At 41.4% G+C, this 12172-nt stretch overlaps 1 protein-coding gene across 4 annotated transcripts; it reads right to left on the reverse strand.

Moving 5' to 3' along the window:
- LOC8055302 (probable LRR receptor-like serine/threonine-protein kinase At1g06840) lies at positions 108-10481 on the reverse strand. 4 transcript variants are annotated; one of them, XM_021455105.1, is made up of 21 exons: positions 9843-10481; positions 9044-9172; positions 8345-8492; positions 8116-8187; positions 7743-7814; positions 7518-7661; positions 7355-7426; positions 7191-7262; positions 6838-6912; positions 6214-6282; positions 5908-5976; positions 5770-5841; positions 5503-5589; positions 5354-5422; positions 4521-5011; positions 4173-4325; positions 3302-3588; positions 3072-3123; positions 2314-2564; positions 2031-2165; positions 108-1385 (listed from the first exon to the last, which is right to left on the reverse strand). In XM_021455105.1, the coding sequence occupies exons 2-21, from the start codon at positions 9141-9143 to the stop codon at positions 1032-1034; spliced, it is 2844 nt and encodes a 947-aa protein (XP_021310780.1). In that variant the 5' UTR covers positions 9144-9172; positions 9843-10481; the 3' UTR covers positions 108-1031. The 4 variants fall into 4 exon arrangements, with proteins under 4 accessions (XP_021310780.1, XP_021310778.1, XP_021310779.1 ...); XM_021455103.1 differs by having other exon boundaries at positions 9044-9189; positions 9843-10480; XM_021455104.1 differs by lacking the exon at positions 9843-10481 and adding an exon at positions 9274-9292 and having other exon boundaries at positions 9044-9189.

Genomic DNA, 12172 nt, shown 5'->3' on the forward strand with positions numbered 1-12172 from the left:
GCTTATCACGGTCTGGTTAACCACCTCCACGGATGGTAGCTAGCTTGAATGAACCTAGCTCTTTGGAATAGCTGTAAGAGGTCGATATATAGTAGTATTTGCCCGTAGTCTATATACGCTAAATTATCAGCATGTAATTCTCCAGATTTGCAAATTTAGCACGAGACCAGTCCTATGCAGCAGCAGCAGCAGTTTGTGGTTAAACCTTCGTGTGTGTGAAACCATTTCTTGCTTGCTTTTACAATATTGCATAAAGACGTGGACAGCGATGCCTCCTAGCAAACCAGCTGCCCTGCCCTGTCTGCCCAACTGCTTGTTAGCCCTGAGTTTTCCGCACATTCACATCATCGGGGATCCGTCGTCCGTATCCGCTGCGTTCATCATCGACGACACGCCGTTGTTTCTGTCGTTTTTCCGACGCAGGCGCGGAAAGATGCGTCTGCCTGCCTCGGTGACTGCCGCTTGACTCATCGAGCCTGTCGAGCTCGTCCACACACACCAAACAGCCAAAACGGCGCGCCAGCGTCCCGATTCACATGTCCCCGCCGCTGCGCCTCCTCTTCCATGACCATGTGCTCCCTTCTGGTTAGTTTGCCAGTCGGCAGTCGCCACCCAACCTGGGCTCCGACACTGGCCCGCCCAAACTGGTCAGTTCTTCCGACGCTTGACGATGGGAGGCCGCCGGCGGGGCATGCGCGGAAGGCGTTCGACCAAACACCGCAACGAGACCAACACGGGAGTTGGTTGCCATCCGCGTCAGTGTTTCTGATGAATTGCGTCAGTAACTCAGTATATACCCCCTCATCTGTATTCTTTACCAATGCCACTATTACATCACACCCTGATCCCAGCAGGCTCCAGCACACTTCACAACAAACTCATGTACAGAACAACTCCTCACCTGCAGGTAAGGGAAGGAACACCACCGGACCACCCCACAGCTACTCCTATCACTACTTACAAAGCTAAGTTCAGTACAGATCACTGTCGCTCGGCAGGTGTCTACAAAACCATCTACGGCGCCATCAATGCTACCGCGGAGCCACCATCCCGGAGGGGATGCCACTGTCCGCCTGACCACTGCCGGAAATATGCGATGACACGTAGAGGGCCCCGGTGGTGGTGGTGGTCGAGGACGATGACATGGACTTCATCAGCAAGCCCGACCCTGAGGTCGAGGACAGGACGTCCTCCCCCTCGGGCAGCATGCTCCGGATGGTCTCGAGCTCTCTAACAATGTCGGCCATGTAGGGCCTCGCTTCGGTCTCGTCCTGGCAGCATCTTATTGCGAGGGAGAGGAACCTCTTCACACATTCCGGAGGGTATGAGGACATCCGGCTGTCGATGATCCCAGAAACATCACCTGAGTGGTAAGCGATGTTTACCTGCAGCAATAGAAAATCGTTTGAGTTTTAATTCGTCTATCTGAATCCATTACAATCAATAAAGTTGCTCCATATAACTAATGCAAAGAGATGCAGTTAGTTTCTTTGTCATAAGCAAATCCATATTGATGTATCTCTATTTGCTATTTTGGCGACCACTTTTAAATAACTAGACATGGTACAATGCGTAGCGACGGACCTCTAATAAGCCCTTCCAAACAATATTAAATTCCTATTAATTATATTCACAAGTATTTGTTTTTTATTATGAACAAGATCCAATATGTCATTAAGCCACCAACAATTTCTTGCTGACACTTTGATGATAAATATTTAATAGAAAGTGGTATTGTAGGTTAGTATGTCGAACTATAAGGGCAACATGCTAATGGTAGGGTGGAGTAGTGAAGCCACCACCACCACCTTGTTTCTTTAAGGTGTATAGAGATAGATGTTCCAAACCTATGTATTTTATGCTAGTGAACATAAAGGATGTTGTATTCAAAGATTTTGGATGAGATAAGAGGGATCAGTTGGTTTTCTAAGTGTCAATGCTGCAGCCATGCATACTCTCAATGCTTCACAATATAGTTTATCTATAGACGAGTAACAAAATCAATAAGAGCTGTAGTGGAAACTTTTTACCTCTCTAACAATGTTTTTACCATGCTGGATTGGCTTCATTCCAGTCAATAGTTCAAGAAAAACAACACCTAGGCTATAGACGTCACTTCTTTCCGTCAGTTTATGAGTCAGGAAATATTCTGGATCGAGATAGCCCTGTCGAAGGAAAAAGGAAAACATTATGATCACCTAAATTTCAACACCATATCAGTGGGCTCAAATATTCACTGTTATATGACAAGAAGCAGTAAATGAAATCATGGTGACTGTGTGTTGCTGCTTTGCTAGGTGTGACGTCACTTACTGGGGTGCCCTTAACAACAGTGGAGATATGAGCTGGCAAAGTCCCTTCAATATCAGGCACTGGAGCAAGCCTCGAAAGACCAAAGTCAGCCACCTTTGCTACAAACTTGGAATCTAGAAGAATATTGCTGGCTTTAACGTCACGGTGAAATATAGGAGGATTTGCCTCGGTATGTAGATATAGAATTCCTTTTGCAGCACCAAGCGCAATATGGACCCTCTGACCAAAACTCAGAGGTCTTTCAGTCTTAGCTGTGAAAATGTTAAGTTAGATTGTATATGTGCTTCATCAGATTCAAGCTCAAAAAAATGCACATTAAATAAGTCAATGATAAGCTCAAGCTAAACCAAAAGCTTCATATGCAAACATGCAATAGAGATAATGCACGCCAGATATAAATTCCATGGGACAGATACAGATGTGATCATGGTGTTGTCTTTAATGTGAAAGCACATGATGGTCATATGGATGCAGAAGCTGAGCTAGGCTGTGGACGTATTCCTGGCAACCCAGGTTTACATTCCTCCTAAGGCTTTGTTTGCATGTAGTCGGATTCACATCGACCTAAATGTGTTGGGGTGGATTGGAGTGGAAGTTGAACTAAATTTCACCCCAATCCACCTTAATACATGTGGATTGAGGTAAATTCGATAACATCCAAACAAGACTTAAGTTGGTCCAGTTTATTATTATTATTATATATTATGGTAATATGAAAAACAAAAGCAAATATTTGAACATGTAACTTCCCCACTTACCAGAAAGATGATCACGTAGGGTACCATTGGGCATGAACTCATACACCAGCATCTGCAGAACACAACTCTCTATGAGGGGAGTACTGCACACTCGATAAAAAGACAGCAGAATCACTAGTTCTAAACACATTTATACCAATACTTTAATTCTTTCACAATGTGTGGAGAGTTGTGGGAAAGTTTTCAACAATATACTTGTCCATTAATAATTGAAAAATTGGAAGACACACCTGCTCGTCTTCTTCATCACAATAGCCAACAAGAGAAACCAAATTACGATGATGTAATCTTGACAACAATTCTATTTCTGTGCAGAACTCCTTTGAACCTTGCAGAGAATCTTCATGCGCGCGTTTGATTGCCACAGCTGTTCCATCAGCTAAATTTCCTCTGTAAACTTTTCCATAACCTCCTTGGCCAACTTGAGCTGACATATCGAAATCCCTTGTTGCCGCAGCCATTTCGTCAAATGTGAAGCATTTCACGCCATCGACCTTGACAGAAAACCTTGAAAGTACTGCCAAATAATATGCATCTTTAGAACATGTGATCATTTTGGAAGAATAGATTTTGTTATTTGAGAGAACCTAACGTCTACACCATAAGGCTAAATTTTATGTACTACAGCGATTCTTTTAAAAAAAATGTTCATAAATCCCTAATATATGCTTTTAAATGTGGTCACGAAAGCAAGAGTTACAACTTAGTTCCAAATTTCCAGATTTAGATATGCAAAAAAAGTATCTTTTTTACTGTGTGGGGGGGGGGGGGGGGGAGGCGTTCCCCACCTGATCAAAATTTTATTGATTGGCCCAAACCGGCAGATTACATATTAGGAAGGTACGGCGTAAGAAATATTTACAAGTTACAAAAACTTAGCCAATTGCCTGCCTTGTGGAAAGAAAGAACAAGCACCACGCATCAGCTAATGCCCTTTCAAGTATCTTTTTACTTAATTATGTTCGTATAAAATTCCTGAATAGATTTCCTTTTCATCTTAAAACAGCAAGGCATTTTAAGTTGTCAGATAGCAACTCAATCTATGCAGCACGCGGGAAGCTATTTACATTTTTGTAAGGATAAAAACGGAAAATGACTTACATGACCGTCTTGAAATTGTCCGTTGTTTTCTGCGCCTTTTCATTATAAAAACTGTAGAAAACACAGATACTGCAATGGCAGCAACAATTGTCCCTACCAAAATCCCAGCAAGTGCACCACCTTTTAAACCTGATGACGCCGTAGTAGGAAGTTCTGCAAAAAGGTAATAGCCAGTAAACCAGAGGTTTATCAAATTGGTCGTTGCATTCTGTGCAAGTACAACAGTATGGAACATGTACTACTTTTGTCTAGGGAAAAGAAATACACACACTCTGACGGTTTCGACTAATAGTTTGGTATGACAGAATTACGAATAAAATGCCTTGCTGCAAAGTAAGTTTCACATACCATCTGCATAGGGACCAAGTGTGAAATTGAGAAGCTCATATGGACCAAACTCATCTTGTAGAGTGATCTGCCATCCAGCAAGTACTTCCCTGAGCCGCAGCACCTCAGCCATATTGAATAAATTCGTATTATTTGGGAATAACTTTAAATGCGTATTCACCCTTGGTCCGGGCTCCCTTATGTATCGTTCAATGTATAGCTGATAAACACGTAATTCCAGCAGAGAGGTTAAGTCGTTCTCAAAGGCTTCTTTATACGGTAGGAAGTCTGATATTGCTGGACTCTTCAATCGAAATCCAACTCCCAGAGGCACAGCACATAAGCAAGGTATAGGGGATGCTGGATTGTATTCATGATCTGTTGGGCAAGGAGTACACGTCGTACTAACTTGCTTTCCCTCTCCAGATGTTGTTTCATTTACAGAAGTAGGTTGGCAAAGATTAGCTGCTCGTGCTGCATTAGATGTCGTACATACAGGGTTTCCATAAAGTCTGCAGAAAATGATAATATTTATTCACTGTGTCAGAAACTCAGAAGATTCGCTTGGGAAGTTGAGTTTTCTTTTATCAATATTATTCTATGATCCGCATAACCGTAATATCTGTCATACAGGTCTACATCATTAGTGACTGAATGACAGACTGATTAGCAAATTCATCAGAACTTTGCAATTGAAATTTTATATCCCCAACAAACTATAGAGATGAGCATATTACATGAGCGTTCCTTATATATCAATGAAATGAGCACTGCCTCATGCTTGCTCTTTCCACACACACACACAAAAAAAGTGTAGACTAAAGAGGAAATATCTCCATGGTAAAGAAACTTACAGAACCGTGACAGCTTCTGGAGGCTCAAATGCAGATGGAATAGCGTCAAGGGAGTTATTTTGGAAGTCCCTGCGTTATTTGAATACTATATTACATAAAAGTACATATCAAACCGAATTATGAGAGAACATATGCGAATGTTGTCGTACAGAACAAGGGTTCTATTTTCCGTAAAAGTAATGTTACTCCAAATTGTCGGTGGAACAGAGCCATTTATGAGGTTCCCATGGACTGACCTGTAAAATGGCATTTTGAGATAACACAACATAAGTAGAAGAAAAGTTTTGGGTAGCACATTGTTACTTGAACTTGAAAGGTATGTTCATTATTTTAGTTTGACATGGAAAGATCTTTTCTTTTTCCATAGCAGGATGTTAGTGGTACATAAAATTTTCGATTAATTAAATAGTACTTACAAGAACTGAAGATTAGGTAGCCCTGAGAAGGTTGATGGAATAGTTCCTTGAAGAAAGTTATGTGATAAATCACTGCCAAAACATAGAGATGAGCTGTGTTCTACCAAAACTCTAGCAAGATGTCAAAAAGCTACATACATTGTAGTGATATTTGAAGCAAGCCTATTAGTCGGTATAGATCCGTTCAACTGGTTCCAGCTAAGATCCCTGAAAGTATATACTGGAATTAGTACTAAAATATTTGAGAACTAATATCCTGATGCAAACTGAGTGGCAGATTTCTCATTCTAATATGAAGATAACACACTAAAGGCATTTAAGAAATAATATTGACAAAATATCTGTTCCAGAAAGGCTGTGACGTGCTGATGTAAAATGATAATATATGATTGTAAGATGTCCAAAAACTGATAAAGGAAACACTGCATTTTAATCTGAACTTACAAGTAGCCAAAGTTACGTATGGCACTCAAATCTGGAACAGCTCCTTGCAAACTGCAGTTCCTTAGACTCCTGGTAACATGTTAAAGGATGATTTACTCAACAGATCTTTATTTGACTTTAAACATAATGTTGACTGAATGGTGCTTGTCCTTAAATGAGTATAATGAAGTAAATTGTTGTTTTAGTTATCAGTGAGAATGATCTCCAAAGAATGAAAGAAGACTACCTATAGAAAGTTGAAATGTAGATATTTCCAGATAGCGGACCAGTTGCATCCAACTATTTGGCTGCTATAGGTTGTAATAGCCTAATAGGAGAGGAGTCAATGTGAAAACGAGCCTTTAGTTGCACACAGAGCAAATTCTTTCTTACCTATGTGATGCCCTGAACTTTGATATACTACCACTCCAACTAGAACTCTAGAAGCATAAGCCCTTTGGCAAATACAAACGTTTTTACTCATAATATTCTTCTTTTAACCTTAGGTTTTTACTCACCAATGCCTACATTTCTAACGGCTATTCTCAATAACAGAAGTTGTAATAGCTCTTTAAATTTTCTTTCTCCCTCATCTACCTCAAATTCTAAAAAGAAAAACATGATGGACAAGGTTGTTACACTCACAGCTTTACAAGTGTCCGTATGTTGCTGTATTCAGCAGGGATGGAGTTTCCACTGAAGTTGTTATTATCAGCCTGACTACAAGTACACAGATATGAGAAATGTTTGTCATAGATAACAAAGATGTCTAATCTATACAGAATAAAGAAAAAAAATCAAAGGCAAAGGCCTGCACCATTATATCCTTATCATGCCATTAAATTTACAAAAGAAAGTAAAGCATACTCATGAAATTGATAGGTACTTTAAATTCTTAAACATCTAGAACTGAAGGAGAGTTATTTGCCAAGAAACCTCAAGATACCATGAACCAGTAAAAATTCGTTTAACACTGTGCTGCAGAAAAACGTACTTACAGTATTTCCAAACTACGCGTATCTGCTAATTCTGGTGGAAGAGGCCCAGATAAATTATTGTTATCAACAAGGCTGCAAGTTCACAGCACAAGACATGTTAACTGTACAACTCATCTACAACTTGCAAAATGGAAAATATCAAACAAAAGTTGAGGACTACTTACAGATGAAGGAGTGCAGGCAAGCCGGACAACTCAGATGGGATTTGCCCACTTAATGAGTTATTATTCATGTGACTAAAGGCAAAATTGGAACCAGAATCATTATGAAGCTTACAAATGAGAAGCATCAAGGATGGGCAGAAAAATAAAGATACTTGACACTTACAGATGTTTAATGCTTGTTAAGTTAGCAAATGATTTAGGTATGGGGCCTGATATGTTGTTCTCGTCTATTTGTAATCTGTTTAAGTTCTTCAGATAACCGATCTCCTCAGGCAAAGAACCAGATAACAGGTTACCATTCAAAGTTCTGCAAGATTGTGGAAGTGACAGTCAGCATTGTTTGTAAAGAAATGATACATGTAATTTTGGTTAGAGAGGAGGTATTTACATGAGCTTCAGTGTTGTGATATTTCCAACTTCTTTTGGGATGTTACCAGTTAAATTGTTCCACATGAAGTCCCTTGAAAATAACAATTTATACAAGTTAATAAAATATGCTAAATGCAACAGCTATTCCTAGAAAAAAAAAGAGAGAGAAAGAAACAGCTGCAAGAACATGGACACAAGAGTTCTAACCAGGAAAAGAAACAGTTAAAATAGATGAAATCAAAACTTCTTTTCTGTGGTATCTTTTCAAGTTCCTTATTAATCTTAGGGATCTGCTCTATAGTTAATTAACTATGTAAAGCATAAAGTATGCTCGAGAATTCTCAATTCATTTTGCACAAGTATTATCAATGCCCTGTCAAATTAGTACTTACAATTGTTTCAACTGGGATAGGAGACCAATCTCTGGTGCCAAAGTTCCAGAAAGATTCATCTTAAACAACTGTCTACAGGGATCAAAGGCATACACGGTTATTATTAAATGTTACACTTGTATGGAAAATGGCAGAAATAAATAATAAACAGACAATAGGATGTAAGAACAGCAGTCTAGCAAGAAAACAATTGTGAATGTAATAAATAATGTGGAAGAGGTCATCATACATCTCTGTTACATGAAGATATGAATCGCTTGGTATCTTGTTACAGATGATTCCTGTCCAATTGGATGTGCATGGATCCCCGCTGCCCCAATTCTTAAGCTTATTAGAAGGATCGACCAGACTGCTTTTGATTGCCTTGAGAGCGCTCACTGCAAATATAAGAGAGACAATACTCAGCAGCAACGGAGTATCTGAGTCATGCAGAATGGAAATGCATACACATTTCAATAGATGTCAACAAGAACCAGTCTCTAGTTATACTGCCCACTTCTTCTTCTTCTTTTTTGCGGGATACCTATGCCTACTTGAACATGATATGCATTATAAAGAGACCACATTTCTCATCACGTACTGTCTGTGAAGTGCTTTGATTAGTCACAAGTATTGCTGATTACAGGTTCAACAATAATGGTGTACAACACTTGATTACGTACACATCATGGAACTGGACTGTGGTTTGTGAACAGCTAACCAAAAGGATCAGAAGCAAAAATGGGTTGTTCAAAACTTCCTGTGCGCTCAAATTATGCAGTCAGAAACAATGACTGAATCAACAGAAAACAAGGCCTGCTTGAATCAAAGCTTCATGGCAATTTCCAGTTAGATGGCAAAGTGTCTCTGATTTCTTCTTGGCAGGAGCAATTTCCAACTGTATAGCTCGAAGCTCTAACTGAAGAAGGCAAAGACAACAGGAGATTACCTTCAGTAGGGTCAGTTGTCTGTCCCCTCGTGACATCCACATAGCACGTGCACAGAACAAGCAGGATCACTGCATACAGCATGCCTCCAAGGTTGGCCATGTCTGAACAGGAGATCTATTGGCAGCAACCTGTCAAGTTGTCATCCCTGTAAGAGCATAAACAATCTGAGATCATCCTAACCATGGAAAACAAACAAATAGCCAGTGGCAATATCAAATGATTGGCGAACCCAAAATGGGGGCGTCTGTTCATTCCTCACAGGCTGACAGGGCTGTCTTATTATGCCTAATAAGGTGTGAAAGCATCCAGCTGCTCCAGATTCTCAAATCTCAACATCCTTTCTGACCTAACACCGGTCACCGGGCTGCTGTTCATACCAACAGCCCCGCGAGAAAATATTGCCCGGAGGCGACTAAGATCAACTACTAACTTTTGTTGACTAGAGAAAAGTAAAACAAGATTGCATGTTGCGTAAACTCCACAGACAGCAGGTGGTAAAAAGGACGTTAATGCTGACGGTAACCCCATCTAGAAATTAGGACTTGCCAACTGAACTACAGGATTCTACTCGTACTGTATGTAGTACTACCTTGATGGGTAGTTTCAACTGTAATCATATCTCCCACCTTTTTCCCCCTCTCTCTATCTCCAAAAAAACAGAGCTACGATAATCATCGATGGTCCATATCGGAAAGGAACAGAAGCGAAAATGATCAAGTAAAGCAAGGAAAACGTAAACAAGGCGAAGCAAAATCGTAACCCGAGAAGAAGAAGAGGAAGCAAGGGAAGTGAACTCACCAGCAGTAGTCTGGGCAGGGGCAACAACAAAGCCCAAGGAACCGCCGGCCTTGGAGTGGAGCTACGGCCGAGCACCCTGCAGCTCCCTGGACGAATCCACCAGCGCCTCTCGGTCGAGCTCCAGCAGCAGGCGCAGGCGCAGGCGCGCAGCAATCAATCAGCGGAGAAGGGACGAAACGGCTTGTCCGGCAGGGGAGAAGAAGCACAGGCACTCGAGACTCGAGAGCAGGCGAGCAAACGGCGGACGCCCTCGCTTCCTCCCCCTTCGACCCTTCCCTTCCGCCGGCCCGGAACCAACAAATAGCACCGGTAGTCCAGTACTGAGAAAGCTTCTGCAAATTAAGCCGGCCCCAACAGAACAGAAGGCCGCTGCTGCGATCCCCCCCGCCCCGTCCCGTTTTCAACTGCAGGTGCAGGCGGCTCCTCCGATTCTCTTCCGCGCTGCTTCCTTCCCTTCGCGCGGCGCCCGTGGCGGTGACTGGTGAGCCGAGGGAGGCGAGTGGGTTGTTGGGTTGGCAATGGCAGCTCGGAACAGGCCTGGGTTGCTCCTTTGTCAATGGCGGCGCGCGCGCTTGCTTTTTATATCGCGCACGTCGCCGCGCCGTGCGCGATCAACAAGTCCCCGGACCCGGAACCGGGGCCTACCTGCCTCTGTTCGGCTCCGTTCTACAGGTGGGATGGGAACGAACCAACCAAATGTCCACTACAGAACTCGGGTAGAAAAGGGCGAAACGCGTGCGGTGGCCGTGGTTTCAGGTCAGTCAACCGCGGGCGACCGCGTCCCGGTACGGTAGAAATACCGTACAACTGTACACGCTGGTCGCATATTTTTATCTCGCCACTAGGGCCTTGTTTAGTTTACCTGAAAACCAAAAAGTTTTCAAGATTCCCCGTCACATCGAATCTTGTAGCACTTGCATGAAACATTAAATGTAGACGAAAACAAAAACTAATTACACAGTTTAGCTGTAAATCACAAGACGAATCTTTTGATCCTAGTTAGTCCATGATTGGATAATATTTGTCACAAACAAACGAAAGTGCTACAGTACCGAAAAGTTTTCACTTTTCAGAACTAAACAAGGCCTAGGATGAAAACGGTATGGATATTTTTTTGACTGTATTCGAGATCGAATTCGTTTAGAGATGTTTAGATCTGTTCATATTCGAGTTCGAATATTCAACATCTGATATCATATCCGTATCCGAATATTTAAATCATATATTTATGTCGACATTGAATCGTATCTTATTCCACGTAATTGGCATTATAGCTCCTTGCCTTGTTCGCGTTCGGAGGATCCGGCCCGAAAGCGTCCGAGTCGACGTTAATGATCCGGCAGAAGCTTCTCCTGCGACGGCGACGAGATGGATGGATGGATGGATCGATGGGGGATGGTTGGTGCTGGTTTCTGGTGGCGATTTTGGATTGTTTTCTGACACTCTGGCAGTTTGGGCAATGCAATAGTGCTCATCTCATCTGATGTACTGTATAGGAGTAGTAGCTGCTGCTGCTGCTGCCCAAGCCCAAGTGACTATACGATCGAAGCAAGGAAGTGGTACGCGGAGAGGACTTCAGATGCTCCCTGTACCAGCTTGTGTACGGTTTCTTGAGGAATCAGGTCACAAAAAAGTACTACTATAGGTGGTACAGTACATCATCAGTGTCGTTTTCAATGTGTTTCTATAATGAATACTCTGATGGGTACCTTGATGGAATGGAGTACTTTACTCTACTATGTTCAATATTCTACATTTTCTCTGGCATTGCGTCCGAGTCGCTCCGTGCGTGCTCCAATGGATCCACGGGTCGCCTTTTCTTAGAGGAAAAACAGGATAACAGTTTTGTCGTCGAAGACCAGCAAAACAGTATATATATATATATATATATATATATATATATATATATATATATATATATATATATATATATATATATATATATATATATATATATATATATGTGGGACGATCATGGTGCATAAATTAGTTCTATAGGACAAGAGGATATACCGCATCATACACGAAGCAAATGCGCATTGTCCTTCTACTAGCCCAGCCCATTAACCGTACTTCCACACATACTAGAATCTGGTTAGAGCAAAGTTATTTAAAATAACAATTTATTATAAAGTGTATAGTCGTAGAGTATTATTGTAATTTAAAATGGCTTGTCGGTCTTAACTATTAAGAGAGATTTGTTCACATTTGATAAACTATTAAAATAACTATTAATTTTGAATGTATGCATGTTACTTGGTCTATCCACGGTGGTATATAGCATCATGCTTACGTTTTATCTAACACTGATGAGTAATTTGGAAACATAC

Source organism: Sorghum bicolor, chromosome 3 (assembly GCF_000003195.3).
Source record: "Sorghum bicolor cultivar BTx623 chromosome 3, Sorghum_bicolor_NCBIv3, whole genome shotgun sequence".
Taxonomy (NCBI): domain Eukaryota; kingdom Viridiplantae; phylum Streptophyta; class Magnoliopsida; order Poales; family Poaceae; genus Sorghum; species Sorghum bicolor.